Here is a 20,617-nt window from a genome sequence, read left to right on the forward strand (position 1 = left end):
ACTTTCCTAGTTTGCTGGTGCATATCTTCACACACATACAGTGGAGTAAGTGGTAATATCGTTGGTGGTGAGCATTGTCAAAGTCCTGGACAATATAGTACTGTGAGAAATGATAACAGAGTCTTAATTGATGGAAGACCTGTACAAAGCGAGCAAGACAATCAGGTCAAGCCAGTTGAAAGATTAAATAGGACAAAGTGATTGGAAGGGTGCAAACAGAGCAAACAGTTAATCGGCATATTGGCGCGTTTCCCCGCTGTAAATGGATTGCGCAACGAAACGGAAAAAGAAAAGAAACCGCAACAACCCGGCTATTCCCGCCTATTTATATGTCCAGCTTTCGCTACAACTTCTCGCGATCCATACCTTTCAATTGACCCACCACCGATAGACCGGAAACTCCGGTTGACCAACAGTATGGGCAAAGACATGTCCCCGCCACAGGGCGTCACATCCCTTCTGGACACGGATTTGTACAAGCTGACGATGCAATGCGCGGTCCTCAAATACTTCCCCGATGTTTGTGAGTAGTCTCTAACCGAGGAATGGGGGTTCTCCAATGGGGGGTCTGGTGCTGATCTGGGCGCAGGCGTGACCTACGGCTACACGAATCGGACCCCGCATATGAAATTGCGTCGCGGGGCATACAAATGGCTTTTAGAGCAGATGGACAGTAAGGACATTCCTTCCTGTCGCAATAGTACAGCTTCTAACCAATCCGCATCTAGAACTGGCTGTAATTCGCGTCACTGCCGAGGAGCGTGAATGGCTCCGCCAAAAGTGCCCCTACCTCAACGACGAATACCTCACCTTCCTAGAGACCTTCCGCCTCAGACCCTCCGAGCAGATCAAGATCAAGTTCGTCCCGGAACAAGATACAGGCAGCGACGACGACGAAGGCAATGTGGAGTATGTCGTCGAGGGTCTCTGGCTCGACACGATCTTGTACGAAATCCCGCTGCTGGCGTTGACCAGCCAGGCGTATTTCATGTTCACCGACAAGGACTGGGACTATGCGAATCAGGAAGAGAAGGCATACCGGAAGGGTTGCACTTTGCTCCAGAATGGCTGTGTGTTCTCTGAATTCGGCTCGCGCCGCCGCCGCGACTACCACACCCAGGACCTGGTTATGAAGGGACTCTCCCGTGCGGCAGAGGAGGGAAAGAAGCAGGGTTGGCCCGGTGTGATGGTTGGGACTAGCAATGTGCACTTTGCTATGAAATACAATACGGGTGCCGTCGGTACCGTGGCACACGAATGGTACATGACCATTGCTGCTATCACGGATGACTACGAAAATTCCAATGAGTTGGCATTGAGTTACTGGCTTGGCTGTTTCGGAGAAGGGGTGTGTAACTTTCGTATTCTCAGCACTTGGAAACGCCGGAGACTGATTAGAGAAACACAGGTTCTTGGAATTGCTCTCACTGACACCTTTGGTACGCCGGCGTTCCTGGATGCGTTCAGCAAGCCTATTTCAGCACCAAACGAGAAGGGTGATGTTAAGCCGAACACGATAACCTACGCTCAAAGCTACGCCGGTGTCCGCCAGGATTCGGGCGACCCAACGTTCTTCGTCAAGATGGTCCGGGACTTCTACGATAGCCAGGGTATTACCGACACCAAGACAATAGTGTTCTCAGATTCGCTGAATATCGAGCACTGCCTGGAGTATAAAACGATTGCCGAAGAGGCAGGCTTCAAGCCTACGTTTGGAGTGGGAACATTCTTCACCAGTAAGTTTGAGCTTGGAATTCTGAAACGCAAAAAAAAATAAAAAATCAAACGCTGACAAATTCACAGACGATTTTGTCAACAAATCAACCGGACAGAAATCCAAGCCCCTCAACATCGTTATCAAGATCGCCACTGCGAATGGCCGTCCCGCTGTCAAGCTTAGCGACAATATGGGCAAGAATATGGGTGTATCCGCCAAGGTCCAGGAAGTCAAGAAAAGGCTGGGCTACGTTGAGCACGAGTGGGAAGAGGGTGATGAGAGTCACCGCTGGACAAAGCAGGCATAGACAGCCTATCTTTGCCATAAATTCCCTCGAGTCATAGACATTTGCTGAAAATTTGCTGAACATGAGCCATGATCATATTGGTATTGGAGAGGCTGTTATTGATTTTCGCTAGACATGATGTGCCACCTCCATAGAGAATAAGAATCAATGATATCCTTGAAGACATCAACTCCGTTCTTCCGCAACGACTCTCTCCAGTGATGGACAGCCGAGCCATGCGCACTCAAGGCTCACAATACCTCCTCGTCTTCCTCGTCATCATATTCGTACTCCGCATCCTCTTCCTCATCGTACTCCGCATCCTCTTCCTCGTCTTTGTCCTGTTCCTCTTTCTCTTCGTACTGTTCGTACTCGTTATCAAACTCCATGTCCACATCCCGCCTACTCAGCTCCTCAGCAACGTCCTCTGCAGCAGCCTGAACCGCAGCAATATCAGCCGAAATCTCCGCAGCGGACGAATACTCCCCGCGCCAGCACTTCTCCACAATGTGACTAGCGACATAGTCATTGTTGGGAAACTCTCCATTAATGAACCGGGCGGTGATGACATCCTCATCCTTAATGGAGTCCAACTCAGGAAAAACCTCGTGACCAGCAATAATATGGTAGATTGCCGATCCCACAGCGAAGAGATCAGTTTGAACATTGACGACATAGAGATTCTCGCGGGGCATGTACGCCTTGGCGCACTCGCGCGTCATTCCATCGAGCAAGGGCTGACCACTGACGCTCGACAAAAACAAACCCTGGAAGTCGGCGAGGATGATATTGAAGTTCTCATCGAGGAAGATGTTTTGCAGACAGATATCGCAATGGATGACGCGCTTGGAGTGCACGAATGACAGCGTATCAACGAGCTGCTTGCACCATTCGAGGCGGCGTTCGAGCCTCTCGTCCGGGTGGGCCTGTATGAAGTTGTGGAGAGTGCCGTTGGGGTAGTACTTCAGTATGAGACCGTCTTCGACCAGGCCCATGGATTGGATGATTCGGGGGTGGGGGCCTATGATTTGCAGGATGCGTCTCTCGACTCTGATGCTTTTCAGGAAGCCCAGGTCATTGAGATCGGAGGCATACTTCAGCACAATTCTGTCGTTGAGCCTGCCGATGTAGCAGGATCCACGTGAAATTACCTCTTCTACGCCGGGTGGGAGGCGTTCGTTGGCCTCGGGTTGGCTAGTTCTGCGGACCCTTCGGACTACAGAGCCCATTGTACCATACTGTGATACTCTGTTAGTATATGTTTGCGGTTCCGGTATGTTGCTAGGGTTACTGACGGTCGGATCAAACAGATCCATTGTGCATGTGCATGGAACGACGTTGTCGGGTCAATGCAAGTACGGAGTAGATGAGAAGGGAAAAGCATGATTTGGAATAACAAGGTGGGATAACAAGCACGTAAAGCGATCAACAAACGTTATGGATGCTTAGCCCGAGAGACGACTAAGCGATGCGACTAAGCGATGCTATTATCCACCTGGGGGTACCTAGGTATGCAGACCTGATGTTGGGATATGACCCTCACGAGCCGGCAGTACTACTGGGCCCTTTGATTAGATTGAATTAATGTGATCCTTGTGCCAGCTTCTTATCATAGCTGAAAGAGACTGTCTATAGCTATAGTTTGCAGCTCTGTGTCCAGTGGCTACCATATCATAGTAGGACTCCGAAGGGATACCCCACAGACAAGCGTCGGCTTTATCTTTTCGTCGAGAGTTACCACTGATCCGAGCTCGTCAGGACCCCTTGTCCGGCTCCTCAAGCGAATATAGAGAGCTAACCATTTCATTCGCCTTGGAGACCTTGTAAGGAGCTATACAGAACTACCAAATGACTCGTACAACTCAGCGGTATCTGCAAGAATGCCTCGAACAACACTTTTTCAACAGTGAGTGTGATTTTCTCAACTGGTCGTGTCTGGACGGCCGCTGAGATCCTGAGCTGTGTCCATCAGACCTTGGGGAACGAGAAAGGGACACTAGGTGTCGCAATCCTTTCCTAACAACTACCTGCTACCTAGTATAAATTCTGTTAGTTAGCACCGAGTGCAACGGCTGGCTTACACTAAATGCCAGTCATCTGTCCCATTCTCCCTGCATTTATTCCGCATAAGATGATGATGACTTCTTATCTATGACTTGGCGTTGACTTCCCTCATGTATCTGCAGATCCAGCAAGCTTGAGCTTCCTAGGAATAAAAGTTGGAAGAGTCTGAAAGTTACGAGTTTGTGAAATGCGGATCGTGCAAATTGGTCTTCGGGACAATTGAGGGCCCTTATTTTTTTTTTTCGTAGTTGTCCTTTCAGATTATCATATGTGAGATGCGAGGGTTGCCAGGCTCTAGAGTTTGTTAGGGATCTGAATTTCAACACCAGCTCTAGCACAGGGCGGACCCATCGCACTAGCCATTGGACGGTTTTGCACCCTGGTCAGGCTCGGCCAGTAACTGAAACAATTCATGATTGACAAAGCGGATATCTTCGGCGGCAAGGAAGCTTGACTTAGAAGCTCGAGAAACGAAGGCGAAGCGAGATGGGGAAAGCCCAGGATATCGTCTCCTTGAAAGTTGTCGACGCAGAGAGGTGCGATAATTCCCTCAGTATATCTAGTGAGGCAATCGAGTACCAGTGGACTTTGGCTTCTTCCAGTTCTCTGGAAATCCCTATGCAGAGGTTCCCCAACGAGAGAAGGCTCGAAGAGTTAGATTTTCCGGGATGAGCGTAGGCTTCTTTGTATATAGTCTGTATCGTTTCGTTCCTCCCAGTCAAGAAATGCTAGAGCACGTGAGAAAATGATAGTACGAGCTGGGTATCCGAATGGGGATGCTCACTGGGTTATATACATCGAAGAACACCTTCCCCACAAGAATGAATATACCGAGATTGGCTGGGGCCTTGACCTAGTCATTTTTCTGGTTAGCGTCTAGAAGTATGGGAGGATGGCAGAAACATACTGATTCAATTATGAAAGCCTTTCGTGACTCTCTTTGCTTGTTGATTTTGTTCTCGTCGACAACTGATAGATGTGGGTATTGAAGCTACGGAACTAGGAGCTGGGAAAATCAAGAAGAAGAAACTGATGTTCAATCTATGGAAACAAGGCTGTTTATAAAGCCTGATCTAACAAAGGAAAAGCAAACTAGCAAAGGCGCAGTCTGCATATAAAGAGACATCCGATCTATGAGGGATTCTCCAACAGTGGGAAGTGTTGTGCACACCGTTGAGGACACTGTTAGTCGCATCAGGAGAGACGCTACATGAGGCATGCGAGACAGACATCAACTTGAAAGTCCAGCCGTACGGCTGCGTTGTGCGTTTACATCTAGCTGCTTCCACTTTTCCCAGTTTCTCAAATCATGATCGGAACTGTTGAAACGAGCCCATGCAAAATAATCAGGATACTCCATAAAACGACGAAAAAGGTCTGGCCTCATCTGAGATTGTAGTTGACAAGCAGCCCAATCCACATCTGGCGTACGGTCACACAGCCGAGTATGAAAAGAAGAGTCACTTGATCTCGGCGAACCCAAGCACTCCGGCACCATTGTTGTAGTGCGCAAAACAGACTTAGAATAGCCAATGTCGACACAAAGGATGGCCACGATGACTCTGTTCTGAGCTGCTTATATTGAGGCGATATCGCGGAATAGAAGCAAAAAGCCAGAAATAGGAGCCTTTGAGTATTTGTAAAAGCGATTGAAGTCCGCTAAATCCTTCCTCGTTCTCTGAGGGAGAATGGGCCAATGATGAACACGTCTGATGTAAAGCCTTGTTCATGGCCTGTTTAGCCATGGAATTGTGGCCCACGGGCTCTGTCGGCTGACGCATGGTCTAAACGCTGGGAAGCATGTGGAAATGTGTGCTCCTGCCAAGGAAATTTCACGGTCGAGGTCCCAAAACCCTCACTAAATTCGAGCATCATTGTATAGCCGTCAACGGAAAAGGCTCAGAATAACCAGTGTCTGCAGCGGGACAAGCTCAGAATAGACATTCAAAGACGAGAAATGATTATGGGGAGGATGTTGTATATAGTTAGGTATATAGTCAGGTATATGTTCAGCTGGGTAACGGTGTCCTCAATTCAGAAACATGGATGCTCTCAGAGAGCCGAGACTCCCAATCCCAGTTAGGGATAGATCGGAACATGCGAAGCGGCCAGTCGACGTTCTGAGCCCGAAAGAAATATCCGGGATAACCTGGCCCCGTGGCAATCCATGCAAGCATCCCGACCCCAAGTCCAGTCATGAATGTTGCGACGCAACAGGAGGAAAGATTATGACCACGAGAGCAACTAGTGCAGCCTGGACCACCACGAGCCGTATGGTCAATAGACTAGTCGGATGCGTACCTCATGCTGGCTTCTTTTCGATGAGGTACAGCTTTCGATTTTGCGTGACCTTGATTGGCACTCCAGTTGTGGCGCACGTTCATGGAGGAGGAGGTGATAATTGGGATTGTGGCGAGACCACATATTCTCTTTCCTTTTCTAGGTCATTTTTGAGCTCGAGGCTGCCTAAGGCGGATGCATCCTGGGGACCGACCATAAGGGGAACCACGCCATGTCGGGTGTAGATCGGTGGTACTCTGCGTGCAAAATCTGGAAACTCAGGAACAAGGGAGGCCGATATAACGACAGCGGCTGTGATAGTCCAACCAGACGGCCAAGCATACGTATCCCTTGGGATGGATGCGTATATATATACGGGTGATGTCGAGGCACAGAGCCGCCGTTGGTTTGACAATACGTATATGACGTGCAGCAAAGACGACATTCGACAGACTGTCGAGACATGGATCTTGTAGGAGATTCACAGCATTCCGTGGCTGCTCCGTATTTGGTGAGTACTCCGAATGACTATATATATGCTGTTGTAGAAGATGGTTTTGGGATGCCTGGAGCCTCAACAGAGAATGAGGCATCAATCCATATGCATGGTCATTTCGAGAGGATTCTGCGAATATCTGCCCAGAAGAGCCTCCAAGCCTCACATGAGAGATGAACAAATGGAAGACCACCCAGCAGTATGATGGGATATTCGGCTGAGCTGGCACACTTATTCTGACACTGGATAAGCTTGGAACATAACATGGAAATCCAATGTGATTATTGTAGGTACCTCCGAGCATTGTCGCTGATGTTAGGTTATTCTGTTGCCGGGAGAAGCTATGTATGCATCGCCTCGACCCTTAATAAGATATGTGATATTAGCGGTGACTGTAGAAACCCATAGACAGAGGTCAAAGCCTACCCAGGACACAACTGTCATACCTATACCACGTAGACATATAGCCGTGGGGCCCAATCGTCAGAGGCATCGTGAATAACTGGATGGATAACTCGAGGGCGAACCAGCAAATGTGAAGACACTGTCTTTGCTGGTGTTTCACGCTTGGTGTCGTTTTACGTTGAGTGACATACTGAAGAACCCTCCCAGTAGGACACTTGCTTGCGAACCCAAAGGGACCGGTTAGAAAAGGCGAAGGTATTTGATTTCCTGAAAATGTGTTGTACTTAGATGGCCTCTGATCATGTCGAGAGGGATAAGGTGTATAAAGTGTGTTGACTTTCGACTAGTTCTTTCTGTAGGGCGATGTCAAGGGGAATCCACATGAGTGTCCAACACTTTCACAACCGAAGAGTGCTGTTACTCCTCCCATAAGGGCTAATAGAATGGGTATTAAAAGCTGATATACCGTGATGACGAGAGAACGTCTAGGTTGGAACTGAGGGAAATCTAACAGGTGGTGGTTTAAAGCGGGAGAAATAAGTAGCCAACAAGGATGCACATCACAAATATATATATGCACTTCTATTCTTACCCAAATATCTTCGCAGTACTAATTGACAAACATGTTGCGCATTCAGGCAGTTCATGACTGGGTTGCTTGCATTGCTGTCTTTCAGACCTATATTGACAAGAAAACAGGCCTGTGAATGAGTGGCTATACCACTGCGCAATAACGACGTGAGGTTGTGTTTGTATTGTTTGCAATTTCTTGGAAAGTTCTACGTGTAGTCACCGGTAACGTATTTATCGTATTTATCGTATTTATCGTATTTATAAGGTAAAAGACCTCTCATCGGCATCCTGCTTACCCGTATCTCCGGAAAGGTGATTTTCCCGGTACCGAGACGGGCGTCACGGGCCGCGTTTTAGCGGTAATAAATAAAGTTGGGGGCGGAAATTGGTGTATCTTGGTCTTTTGCCCTTTTCGGAAATTTGTCGGTCTCACAACCAATCAGATACTCAAAGATGATTATTTATAGGAGTCCACAATTTCTCCTTGAAGAACTGGTAATTCACCATTCCTATGAATCATGCTCTGTGAAAAATATGTTGCCTACTGATTTGGTGTTCAGTTATCCCATACAATATTGTGGGGTTCTTTTTTAAGACTAGACATCTATTCTGACAGCCACTGCAAAACTCTCTCAAGCAGTTTTAGCCCCTCAGTTGGCCGGTCTATTCCCAATACCTCCGCAGAAGAATTTCTGCTATGCTTCTTGTCTTCTTCTAATATCAGCTTACTAGCCAGCTCATGGGAAATTTCGGGATGCGCTTGAAATGTGAGGACATTGTTCGTGTCGTTGATGAAGCACTCTTGATTCTCGGCAAGGGAAATGAATCCAGGTGGCGGGGTGTAAACCTCCCCACTGTGAAGCTCTATTGCTCTCTACTAAATGATTAGTTCCAGAAGTTAGAGTCATGAGGCGGGACCGGGCATACGTAGGATCCAGAGGTCGCGGCAAATGGAAAGAACTTCATGCCAGCATCTGTAAGACGAATATCTTCAATGGCAGTCTATCCAAATCAGAACCAATTCGATCGATATTTTCATTATGCACGTACAATTTCTCCAGCGGGAACAGGTCGAACCTGGCCACCGAATGCCCGGGACACTGCTTGATGACCCCAGCATACAGCAAGTATCTTTGTCTTAGGAAGATCTCGAGCAGTGATTCGAACATAATCCAATACTCCCAAAACCCAGGGGTCCGAACAAGCGGCATCTATCTTGCCACCACTCAAAACTACCAGGTCGTATCTGGACGCATCAGGAAACTTGCGCTCCACGACAGGGTCGTAAAAGTCGACCTCCCCTGTGGGGGCAATTGAGGCAAAGGCTTCTCTGAAGCACTCTCGAACCACTGACTGGAAGTCTGTTTCATCCGGCGGGGTGTTGATTAGCACAGCGATCTTTAGATTGCTCACTGAGTCCATATTTGCGTCGATGAGTGTGACTAGACAGTATATCTGACGAGGAAGTGGGAGTAGAAATGACCGACCGTATTTCCTAAAGTGGAAAATGGTAAAACAGAGAGAGCCAAGGGCCGAAGAATAGCGATGATGTGATCTCCGATCTCAGAACCAACCTGAGTCTAGGCAACTTAGGCATCATAATATGCTCGATTTGGTCTGTCACCAACAAGTCTACTAGTACGAGAGATATTAATATCAAGTCGAGAATGTTCTGTAAGCGTCAGACCTTGGCAAAAGTGGATTGCCACTATACCTAATCGAAAATATCACGCGGGAGCGACCCGAGGTGATTTTCGCCACCCATTGCCGGGTAATTGGAAGCCCCCACTACTCCGTAGAGTCTACCATATATAGCCTAGTCTAATACATGTAATGGATTACTATACACTGTATGCTTACCTGCAGGATGACGGTGGGGCGCACAAGCCGAAGGATAGAAAGAAGGCCTTGCAGGCATCGAGGAAACAACGAGAAAGCAGGGATGGTGCATTTGGAAAGTGCTATGCATGCATGAGAACCTAGCAAAAACATGGCTTGGAAACTGAGGCTGAACTCATAATTGCCGGTTCCAGGGTCGATTTCTCGGGTTGGCTTGGCATATATTTGCCAGATCCCTCAGAATCCAACTGAGCCAAGCACTCACAATACATTTGTATCTGCGGTGATTTTATTCGGCGTTTTGCAGGTTTCTGCATGATACTTTTGTGCCCCTGATCAACAACGTCAATGTTCATGTACAAAGCGATGATTGGCCAACCTCTTGACTTTGGGGGCCCAAACCTAAAGGCCTGGGTTCCTCACCGGTGTGTGGCTTGGGACACGGACGAAGTTGGCTGCCGGATGACCTAAAAGATTTCCGGGACATTGACATTTTGACTACAACTCATCATTATCACTTCTGCAGAGCTATATTCTCTATTAAAGTCCTGTATTTTGAGACATATTTGTCAAGATTAGGGACATGGGAAATTTTAGTGATCCTAGTTTCTAAATTCCTATTTATTTAACATTGGAATGATAATGTAAGCGGATCCTTTTTTCAAGTATACCCGCGCTGATTGCCCGCAACGTTCCTTTACAGTCGATCGAGGTAAGCTCGGGGCAAATAGAGTCAGCCATTCAGCGGCCTTGCCCGTCTTTCTTCGCCTATCACCCAGCTGTGGGCCCTAATTTCCCGTACGCCGTACGGAGTATTGTCGATAGACAACGTAAACCGCTGCGCCCCCGTCATACGGATATTGGCTAGGCAGTTGCCGGATTCGTCCAGTTCGACTCCGTATATGTCGGGGCTAAGAGTGAATTGGGGCCAAATTCAATCGGAAGATACGCCATAAGCACACGGTCACTGAATATACACCAGTCCAAAGCCTAGCTTCCACTAGGGCTGACGTCTTCTGAGACAGTGGACGGCGAAGTCGGATACTAGGAGATCAGCTAACCTCTAGGAACTCATATATAAGACCGCTGCTTGACATGTGGTGGACTTCAAAGCCGTCAATTCTCTATCCGTGTAATTCTTTTGTGGCGGATAGGGACTCAGATTCCGCGGCCAGCTGTGTGCGAGTACTTACTTTGCATCTTCTTTTTGCATATTTCCATTCTGCCTCCGAGCGCTTATATAGATTTTCTCTTGAGTCAAAATGCGTTTGAAAGCTGTCACCGCCGTGGCCGCGTGGGCTGTTGCCTCCGCTTGCCAGAGCCTGCCTGGCACTCGAACCATTTGGTCTCGCGATGCCGACTATAAAGAGCTCAGCGAGAAGCTATCCCCCTCAGCTAAGGCTTACTATCCTGGCTCAGATGAGTTCGAGAAGGCCAACACTCGGTGGTCCAACTTGGAGGTGCCTACCGTGAATATCGTCATCGTTCCCGGCAATGAGAACGATGTCGTTGAGACAGTAAGTTGTTATGCCTTATTTTCCTCTCAAGCTCATGGGCAACGCATCTTGGTCCCAACGACACAATCGGGCCAGTAAACAGCAGTATGCTAATATCACTGTATAGGTAAAATTCGCCAACAAGAAGGGATTGCCTTTCCTGGCTTGGAATAGTGCCCATGGAGCCATGACCACCCTGGGACAAATGGACAGCGGAATCGAGATCTACTTGGACCAGCTCAGTGGTGTGGAGATCGCCGAGGATGGCAAGACTGTTACCATTGCTGGTGGAACCAAGTCTAAGCTGGTAACTGACACCCTGTGGGCTGCTGGAAAGCAGACTGGTAGGTTTAGTCCCACCCTATACGACGTCAAATAGCAGAGCGCAATACTAATTTAATCTAATTAGTCACTGGTGCCTGTGAATGTGTCGGCTACATCGGCCCCGCCTTGGGCGGTGGCCACGGCTGGCTTCAGGGCCGCCACGGTACTATTGGTGACCAGTTTGAGTCTGCAAACATTGTGCTTGCCAACGGCACTCTCACCAGTATTGACTCCAGCTCAGATCTCTGGTGGGCCATCAAAGGAGCCGGTCACAACTTCGGCATCGTCACCTCTGTGACTTCCAAGACCTATGACATCGAACACAAGGATTGGGCCATCGAGATTCTCACCTTCAGCGGTTCAAAGGTTGTGGAGCTCTACGAGGCTGTTAACACTCATCTCCTCAAGAACGGCACCCAGCCCACTGATCTGATCAACTGGTCGTACTGGGTTAACGTCCCCTCTGCGGATGCTAACAACGTGAGTCTATCTTTCTTCCCTAAAATCCCTTCTGTTTCTGTGTCTAATGATATCCCTTAGCCCGTCATCCAAATTCTGATCATCCAAGAAGGCGTCAATACCGTCGACTCCGCCTACACTACCCCCTTCCACTCCCTGAGCCCCATTACCAAGGAAGCCCACAGCGGCAGCTACACCGATCTCGCAAAATGGGTCGGTATCACCACGACCGACGGACCCTGCCAGAAAACTGGAGCCATGAACCCGCGTTTCCCTATTTACCTTGAGACATACAACCCACAAGCGCAGAAGAAAGCCTTTGAGCTTTTCTCCGACGCTATCCGCGGTGATTCCATCTTCAATGGATCCCTGTTTGCATTTGATGGATACTCCACACAAGGTGTGAGGGCCATCGATGAGAAGAGCACCGCCTTCGCCTTCCGTGATCAGAATGTCCTCACTGCGCCTTTGATCTCGTACATGCCTGACGGCCCCGAGTTGGACGAGAAGGTCGCCAAGTTAGGTAACCAGCTCCGACAGATTCTGCACGAGGGTACTGGACGCGAGCATATCCCTGCCTATGTCAACTATGCCAATGGTGATGAGGGCCCGGAGCAGTGGTACGGCAGTGAGGGCTGGAGACAGAGCAAGTTGCAGAGCTTGAAGAAGAAGTATGATCCTAATGGGATGTTCAGCTTCTATGGGCCCATTGCTTAACTATGAGAGTGAAAGTGTTCAGTGCGATTTCCCCTTGTGATGTGGCCTGCTCCTAGATTTCTTGGTGTTACAGGGGTCTGATTCTTTTCCTTTGTTTTCGTGTTGTTGAATAAGTCCTTAAAAATAGATATATCAGAATCAGTTGTGCATGAGTATATACTATTGAATTTCTTCAATTTACCAGCCATGGTCAGGGCCATTGGTTTGGTGTCATATCTTGATTTGGTGGTATAGCTGGTGGTGTCAATTTAAAGCTCTTCAGTTTAGGTAAATCCGAGGTTGTAGAAGGTTGCCTCGTGGCGTTTATTTTTCGTTCGCTCGATGTTCATACAGTTCTAGAGTTATCTGACTGACCATGACCCAGATATTTCGATACAACACTACTTATGTCCTGTTACAACACCTCCTTCTTCTATCAATGCAATCTCAAGTATTTGTTACAAAGGGTTCCGTCCTTCATATATTGAAGCTATGTAACCATGTGAACAAGACTTAAGCTGGGAGCTTAATACCGGTGATATCCTCACAAGCCTTGACGACAGTCTCCTGGAGATCCTCCTGGGTTGTCTCAGGAAGAGGCTCGCCGATCTGCTTTTTAGGTACAAAGTAGACGCCGGTGAGACTTTGATCGTAATCACCTTCGGCGAGCATAACATATGTCTCAACACCATCCTCCATCTTATCGGTGGCACCTGAACCACCAAGCTTAGTAGCAACATATCCTGGATGCACAGAAGTGACAGAGGTGCCCTTGAATCGCTTAGCCACCGCATTGGCAAGAAGCATAACGTGGAACTTCGAGTCGCAGTATGCGGGGAAATCCTGGAACTCCTTCTCCCCGCGCTCTAACCAGAAGATATCCTTCAGGTCCGTCTTGGCTTCCTTGTGAAGAATAGAAGCGATGAAAATTAGACGCTTAGGTTGTTCAAGGAGACAAGAGAGAATATAGGGAGCGAGCACATTCACGAAAGGCATGGCTGGCACGCCATAATCTGTCTTCCGGAAGGGACCGTAAAGCAATCCGGCGTTAAGAATGATGGCGTCGAAGGTGCCAATCGCGTTTGCCTCCTCGGCCAATTTGCGCGTCTCAGCCACGCTTGTCAAGTCTGCGACCAGCACGCCGGCGGCTCCGGGGCACTTGGTCTTGACCTCCTCTGCGCGCTCTTGGCTTCGTGCATGGAGGTAGACGACGTGTTTGCGATCAACGAGTTGACGGGCAGCCTCGAGGCCAAAGCCGTCGGTAGAACCAGTGATCAGGATGCGGGCCATGTTGAAGAAGTTGGCGTAGTTTGAGAATGGTGGTACAATTGTGTGTTATCGAAAGCACGGAGATAGCCAGCTCAGATTCAAGATCCCCGAAAAGGTGAGAGCTTCTAAGCAACAGTAAGCTGGAAAAATGGAGCCTCCGCTTGGAAGGTCGCGGAAAATGACAGAATGAAGTACTTGGGAGCGTTTCACGATCCGGAAATGCCGAAGGATTGAGGGGTGATGTCTACTGTGGATCTTTCCCAGGGCCGGAAACACACCGAACTTCTTTGTTGAGACGGGACATTCCGGGATCTGTTCAATCTGGTCGCCAAGACTACTCTGTAAAAACACCAACGCCTATACGGAGGACTTCTTGCTTGAATCAGGTCAAGTGACCTACTTACTAGTCCATACAAATACATACTGTAATTATCGTTCGCGTGGGGGCCACGTAATTGAATTTCAAGGCTTTCAGATCTTTTTTAAACTAGAAATAACTTTACGGTAATCAAAATCTTATCAAGGTTTCCAAGGTGAACTTCGGGATAAAGTGGGTCACCATGCATAAAGTTCCAAGGTTCTGTCTCAGGGGTCCCATCGGTCGGGCAGATGCCGGAAATCCAAGGTCCTCCCAGTACCTCCCAGCCTGTGGGGCCTATATATGCACGTTTATGCATGTCAGCAATGATCCTCCCCGTGGATCTCGGAACCACATTTCTGCACCAGTAACCTTCCTTTGTGGTGCCAAGTCCAGACCGTTCGACGGTCTCGAATTGGTCTCGAATATATAACATACACTAAGTACGATTCAGGTGCATAGCCTCCTGCAGTCAGGTTCCGCAGGTACGACGACCTCTCGATACGACACGACTACCTCTCGAAGCGATCTTCGTGGCGTTCGGTAAGCAGATAGGAAAGTCCCAAGGCTGTATGTCAGATTTTACGTAACATGGGAGAGTCAGAAAGACTTCCGTCCACATAATGAAGAGCATCGGCGCTCACCGGTGTCCTAGCGGCCGGATACGGAAGACGGGAGTACAGTTCACCGGGTTTAGTGGTTACGTCTGGTCATAGGGAAAAACGGGTTTCTTTTATTTTTGACAGGCCCTTGTCTCAACACGGTCACAAACACGCCGAGGTCGGGAGGTCAGAAAGTACCAGCGCAGGGCAGCAACTAAGCCACGATTCAGGGCAGCTAGGTGTGATGTAGGGGCATTATGACGCAAACATAAAACTGTCGACAGCCTAAGTAGGCGTTCCGTCTAAATTCTTCAATCAGATTTTCTCAAGACTTCATCTTCTTAATACCATCTCTATCGTTACCATCCTCAATATCATCGCCTTGCAATGGGTTCCATTACACCCTCGCTTCACCGGGGGAAGTTCCGCTACCTGACCCGAGGGGCTAAGCCAGCTCAAAGCAAAGAAGCGTATCTGCTTCCACCTCTTTCCGAGTTTGGTGATGTCCTCACACTGCCTCTCGTGGACATGAAGCCATCTTTAGATCTTGGAGATGAGTCACCATACAAGCTCTCAGTCCATGGGTTTACTGCTCGCCGACATCACTCGGTCCTGCATGCAGCTCCATACGAGCGAAGAAGTTGGAATGATGAGCATCTACTTCGTGAAATTTATTTTCCAGAAGTACAGGAACTTGTCCAAAAAGTGACGGGATGCAAGAAGGTGGTGGTATCCGCTGCTGTCCTTCGGAACGAACTGTACACCGAAGGCGACCCAGCCTCTGCTACACAAACAGAACAGAACGGACAAGACGCAGTCAAGAAAGACATGTCTGAGCTGTTTCCACCTATTGTTGGGAATTCGCCGACAGATGGTATATGTCCTGCTCCGAAGGTGCACCTTGATCTTACCCCTAAGGGTGCAAGGTACCATATTCGAAAGTACCATCGCGAAGTTACTTCAGCAGCTGAGCAAGTGATTGAAGCGGAGAATCGGTTGCTTGAATCTGGTGTTCAATGGGATGATCTCAAAGACTATTATCAAGGAAAGGAGAGCGACGATGGGGTACCTCGATTCGCGCTTTTCTCGATATGGCGGCCCTTGAAGCCAGTCCACCGTGACCCGCTTGCTTTGGCATCCTGTGCTTCCTTTCCTGAATGCGATTATGTGCCTTCTGAGCAGCTCGAGCCCATGGATCACCAGATTCCTGCTCATCTATCGCGCATAATCGATCCCAATGCCCCCAAGTTGAGCGTCGAAAATGAGCGGCAGGTTCAAGGTGGAACATGCCAAACTTATGGCTATCTGGCTTATGGGCCGCGGGACAAAGAACAAAGGGCGCATGGCTGGCACTTCGTTTCAGAGCAACAGCCTTCTGACGTCTTGATAATCCAACTGTTTGACAACGAAATGGAAGCGCATGCAAGAGCACCTCAAGAAGGGACCAATAAGATGTCGAATCTGGGAGTTGGGGGGGCCATTCATAGTGCATTTGAGTTGGAAGGTCAGGATATAGATGCGGAAGCTCGGGAAAGTATCGAGGTGCGGTGTGCAGCATTCTGGTGAGAATCCCGAAATAAGTCCGTTTTCTCTTCTGGTCTGTACTTAGTGTCATGTAGCTAGATGGGAATGTTTAATGATGAAGCGTTGAAATATTAGATTCAGGCTAACGTTAAGTTCCGAATGGCTTGAACTTAGGGTGTACATATCCTATCGATTAGCATAAACCAGTAAAAGCTGACCGACGTACTACTCTGGTAGGCTACTTTCAATCTAAGTGTCGTTATATGTATCAAAGTGGTGATTAACTGACGCCCATAGCCTTCGTTTTCCGTTTTACTGCTTTGCCTTCTCTCTTACTCTCTTCCAGAGGCCTCTGGCCTTTTGAATGTGGTACGAAATTGTTCCTAAAGGAAAAGGTCATTTTAACAATGACATTTGTATTTATTTATTTTCTATTCTTTTTTTGAGAAAGAAACGCAGTTCCCTGGCAAGATACTATAGATATAATCATGCGACACCCTCAGTTTGGCAGGGCACCAGCTGGCTTGACTCCGAAGCGCTTCCCTAGAACAATGAACTGGGCAACCGTAATCGTGCGGCGGAGTCCCATTGGATCCTGCTTGGTGAAAGCTTTTTCAACGGCTTCTTGCGTAGCATTCCAGTCCACAAATCCCAGGCTTTCAACGTTCTCCTTTGTGACCAACTGCTTGATTTTCCTGTGCAACGGTCCGCCAGGCCAGAATTTCCTCGGACCCATGTAGGCTTTCTTGCTGATGTTGTAAATCTCATCGGTGACGTAAGGCTTCACAGCTTCTCGAAGAATGTACTTTTCACGGAAGGACTTTTCTTCCGGGAGGTACTTTAGCTTGAGACTCGGTGGCACATTGTTAACATATTCGGTCAGATGATGATCAAGGAAGGGGCAGCGGCTTTCAACTTGATTAACCATGTCAATATTATCCCCATTATACCGCAGGATAAAATGAGGCATGAAAGACTTCGTGAATAGGTATTGAGCGGTGTGAAGTGGGTGCCAACGCTTTGTTATATTGTCACGGACACGGCCGTCAAACCCTTCGATGAGACTAGTCTCCGGTAGATCATTCCCGTAAGAGGTCGTCCAATTGGAGAATGGCAAACTACCAACTCTTGCGATGGTACTAGTGACATGGCTGTGGTTCAGCATGCGCTTCGTCGCATCCGGAACAGTCTCACTGTACTCGCCGAATATACCGTATTTGACTTGTTTCGCAGCCATAGCCAGCGCTTTCTGGCGGTCTGTCTCCGGGAGTTGTAGCGCTGGCCATGAATGATCAGGCTCGCTAAGCAAATCGGCTCTGAACGCGTCGTAGCCCGCAAAATGCTCATCAGAGCCCTCCCCTGTAAGAATATTAGAGACGGCGCGTCAACAGAATCACGCTTCTGATAAAAAGGATTACTCACCAGTGATAACGACCTTGATACCCTGAGCGTGTACCGCTTCCGCCAGTGCCAACCGACCCATTCCGTTGAGATCGGGGAGAGGGATTTCACTGTGCCAAACGGCATCCTCAAAGCGTGACGCGAGTGCCTCTTCGTCCATTTTAACGAGATGGATATCGACACCTAGCCAATTCGCTGTGCGCCGAGCAATTGCTGGAACTTGTCAGCAACGGAGTACTGGATGTTGTTATGCGGTGGGATGAACATACCGGACTCGTCTGCACCGCTATTTTCATCGAATTGAACGGTAAAGCATTTCATGTTCGATGGAACTGAATTGGACTCGTTGCCTAGCTTTGTCCCCTGTCTCATGAGATCGGCTACCATCCCAGCGACCGATGATGAGTCTATTCCGCCACTGAGGTAGATAGCCACGGGAACATCTGCCTTCAGGCGAATCTTCACAGCTTCCAGAAGACGCTTTCTAACTCCTTGCACAATTTCTTCTTCGGATCGCGCATCATGGGATAACTAGAAAACATAGATCGTTAGTGAAAATTCTTATTAAAGAGGTCGAGGTGTCTTACCTTATCGGGGTACTCAAGATCCCAGTATGGCTTTTGTTCTTCTCTCTCATTGGGGCGACTTATCAGATAGTGCCCCGGGAGAACCTGTCATGCTTCAGAAGAGGCCCATCAATTGGCAGATATCGTGATCAACTTACCCTGTGTACACCTTTAAAAAACGTGCGAGATTCAATTCTCCAGCTCTGGTCTCGCAATGTTCGTACACACCATTCCGGCTGTAACCCAAATGCCAAGAAAGACTTGATCTCTGTGGCCACCAATAACTTTCCTTGGACCACTGTGTAATAGAGTGATTTGATTCCATAGCGGTCTCTAGCGGCTATGAGTAACTGGCGGTTTGCATCCCAGAGCACAAAAGCAAACTCTCCCCTCAAGTGGGAAATAAAAGAGAGGCCGTAATGTTTGTACAAGGCAATGACGATTTCGCAGTCACTGGTTCCCACGAACTGGAATTCGCTGGCTAACTGGTCTCGGTAATATTCGTGGTCATAGAGCTCACCATTGACAACTGCGTGAATGCTGTTGTCTTGATCGTGAAATGGCTGGTTTCCACTGAGGCTGAGATCAATGATTGACAGTCGAACATGACCAAGGCCTATTGTGAGGATATCAATATCTATGCTTGTCCCAACAGGCAGTAGTGGAGAACGATGAGACCTACCAACTTTGTGGTCGTCACTAAACCAACGCCCACGAGCATCTGGTCCACGATGGCCGACAAGGTCCAGGCTGTGCTCCAATTCGTCTACCACATGCCGGGTTTGGGCATTGGCCTGCTCATTTGAGCTAGCTTTGCCAGGGTGACACAGAAATGCACTTATTCCACACATTTTGAGATTGAGATGAAAGAATTTGGAAAGCAAAGCTCACTGAAAGTAACTTGGCCTCTTTATCATACAGGTAAATTTCACTTGAGGATCTGTCGAATTGGTCTGGTATTGGCTAGTACCGTATGTGTTTTAATTACGGAATGCTCGTATTACCGGCGGGGTGGCGGTCCGTGCCCCCGAAATCGGCCGGCTTCGGGGGGGCGCCGTCCCCGTAACCCTAAACCACTTACGACTGTGGAACTGGCAGTGTTTCTAGACTAATGCTGCAATACCGAGTACAACAATGACAACTTCGATGAGCTCTCAACAGCATAGAGCTTTTAAGCGACGTGTGTCTACATCTGGGTGCTTGATTGGTGGGATCCTTCTATAGTTTCCATGTATATCTCGAGTCCATCGTGTGAGATTACGTGTTCCATCCTCACTTTGCACAACTTCATGTTTTTGTCATAAGTGGTTTCCTTCAGATACTAGCTTCTAGATAGCTCATACAACTATTGCCAATAGGTGCCAAAGCTTGATGCACTTTCTAAAATACATTCGCATCTCGAGCCCATACGGCAGAAGTAATGTGAGGCTGGTACTGGGTCTTGACTTATATTACGTTGACCCACGAAGATCATGACAGCCTGACATGTCTAAAAAATACTGTCCAGTCAGTAATACTAGTCGTTACATGAGGCTTAGTATTAGGGCTCAGCTGATGGAGGCTTTTGATCGTTATGGCACGTAGTAATGCATCCTGGCGTATTGGCGACATTCAGCTCAGATATACTCGAAGAAAGTGCCGGGACGCCCAACAGGGTCGGGTCCACAGTCGTTTCAAATGCTAACGAGTATCCCTGAACTGCAAAGCGACATATTGGCACCTCATCGAGTGACAAAATGGCGTAGTAAGATGGCACGGCGACAAATCATCGCAGGGTAAAAGCGCATCATATACTGCGGACACCCTCCGGCTTGGCTTCATGTATGACTAGTGGATCGTGAAGATGCCCGGATCAGGCGCTCTGGTTATTTTGTGAAGAAATAATCCTTGTCAGAAATCTTCAATGGAGTCCAGTGTAGTATGCATGTCTCAGAACGCAGGATTCACTCCACATGGTGCAGGCAGTGCATTTACCTATCCCGGAGAGCAGGGAGATAGTGCATGTCGGGAATTAGCCACGCATCTAGTGCTTACGAGGGGCGTTTGTATCAAATCGCTCGTTGCGGAGCAAGAAGCACCCAAGACAGGTAATAGGGTTGAGTAGGCTAACAAACAGCTGTAGGCATCAAGGATCGATGACAATTACTCACTCACTTCTCGACATCCTTCAACCTCCCTTGTTGGTGATCAATCAAACAACTTCTATCTTGAAAAAAATTCTCCATGGCTGCCCCATCCATATCGCCGTTATTTGCCCCACAA

The 20,617-nt window shown here is 48.3% G+C and overlaps 8 protein-coding genes across 8 annotated transcripts; 4 read left to right on the top strand and 4 right to left on the bottom strand.

Annotated features, from left to right (window-relative positions):
- Nucleotides 1-417: 417 nt before the first annotated feature.
- On the top strand, nt 418-2,024 carry N7489_001471 (nicotinate phosphoribosyltransferase; the record flags this gene model as incomplete). Its single annotated transcript, XM_056707226.1, has 4 exons — nt 418-523; nt 590-673; nt 729-1,736; nt 1,804-2,024. 4 exons carry the CDS (start codon nt 418-420, stop codon nt 2,022-2,024), a joined length of 1,419 nt encoding a protein of 472 aa, XP_056571528.1.
- A 230-nt stretch (nt 2,025-2,254) lies between these two features.
- Nucleotides 2,255-3,319, bottom strand: N7489_001472 (protein kinase family protein; the record flags this gene model as incomplete). The annotated part of the gene is made up of 2 exons (XM_056707227.1): nt 2,255-3,241; nt 3,299-3,319. 2 exons carry the CDS (start codon nt 3,317-3,319, stop codon nt 2,255-2,257), a joined length of 1,008 nt encoding a protein of 335 aa, XP_056571529.1.
- Nucleotides 3,320-8,425: 5,106 nt separating this feature from the next.
- On the bottom strand, nt 8,426-9,243 carry N7489_001473 (type 1 glutamine amidotransferase; the record flags this gene model as incomplete). Its single annotated transcript, XM_056707228.1, has 3 exons — nt 8,426-8,695; nt 8,749-8,823; nt 8,872-9,243. The coding sequence occupies 3 exons, from the start codon at nt 9,241-9,243 to the stop codon at nt 8,426-8,428; spliced, it is 717 nt and encodes a 238-aa protein (XP_056571530.1).
- Nucleotides 9,244-10,922: 1,679 nt separating this feature from the next.
- Nucleotides 10,923-12,656, top strand: N7489_001474 (FAD-binding oxidoreductase; the record flags this gene model as incomplete). Its single annotated transcript, XM_056707229.1, has 4 exons — nt 10,923-11,177; nt 11,284-11,500; nt 11,566-11,960; nt 12,021-12,656. The coding sequence occupies 4 exons, from the start codon at nt 10,923-10,925 to the stop codon at nt 12,654-12,656; spliced, it is 1,503 nt and encodes a 500-aa protein (XP_056571531.1).
- Nucleotides 12,657-13,148: 492 nt separating this feature from the next.
- N7489_001475 (uncharacterized protein) lies at nt 13,149-13,925 on the bottom strand (the record flags this gene model as incomplete). The annotated part of the gene is made up of 1 exon (XM_056707230.1): nt 13,149-13,925. The coding sequence occupies one exon, from the start codon at nt 13,923-13,925 to the stop codon at nt 13,149-13,151; it is 777 nt and encodes a 258-aa protein (XP_056571532.1).
- A 1,326-nt stretch (nt 13,926-15,251) lies between these two features.
- N7489_001476 (uncharacterized protein) lies at nt 15,252-16,430 on the top strand (the record flags this gene model as incomplete). The annotated part of the gene is made up of 1 exon (XM_056707231.1): nt 15,252-16,430. One exon carries the CDS (start codon nt 15,252-15,254, stop codon nt 16,428-16,430), a length of 1,179 nt encoding a protein of 392 aa, XP_056571533.1.
- Nucleotides 16,431-16,887: 457 nt separating this feature from the next.
- On the bottom strand, nt 16,888-19,206 carry N7489_001477 (asparagine synthetase B family protein; the record flags this gene model as incomplete). The annotated part of the gene is made up of 6 exons (XM_056707232.1): nt 16,888-17,747; nt 17,811-18,002; nt 18,059-18,320; nt 18,377-18,460; nt 18,514-18,971; nt 19,038-19,206. The coding sequence occupies 6 exons, from the start codon at nt 19,204-19,206 to the stop codon at nt 16,888-16,890; spliced, it is 2,025 nt and encodes a 674-aa protein (XP_056571534.1).
- Nucleotides 19,207-20,258: 1,052 nt separating this feature from the next.
- Nucleotides 20,259-20,494, top strand: N7489_001478 (uncharacterized protein; the record flags this gene model as incomplete). The annotated part of the gene is made up of 2 exons (XM_056707233.1): nt 20,259-20,442; nt 20,478-20,494. 2 exons carry the CDS (start codon nt 20,259-20,261, stop codon nt 20,492-20,494), a joined length of 201 nt encoding a protein of 66 aa, XP_056571535.1.
- Between the last annotated feature and the right edge of the window lie 123 nt (nt 20,495-20,617).

Source organism: Penicillium chrysogenum (assembly GCF_028827035.1).
Source record: "Penicillium chrysogenum strain IBT 35668 chromosome Unknown utg000001l_segment0_segment0, whole genome shotgun sequence".
In the NCBI taxonomy this organism is placed as follows: Eukaryota; Fungi; Ascomycota; class Eurotiomycetes; order Eurotiales; family Aspergillaceae; genus Penicillium; species Penicillium chrysogenum.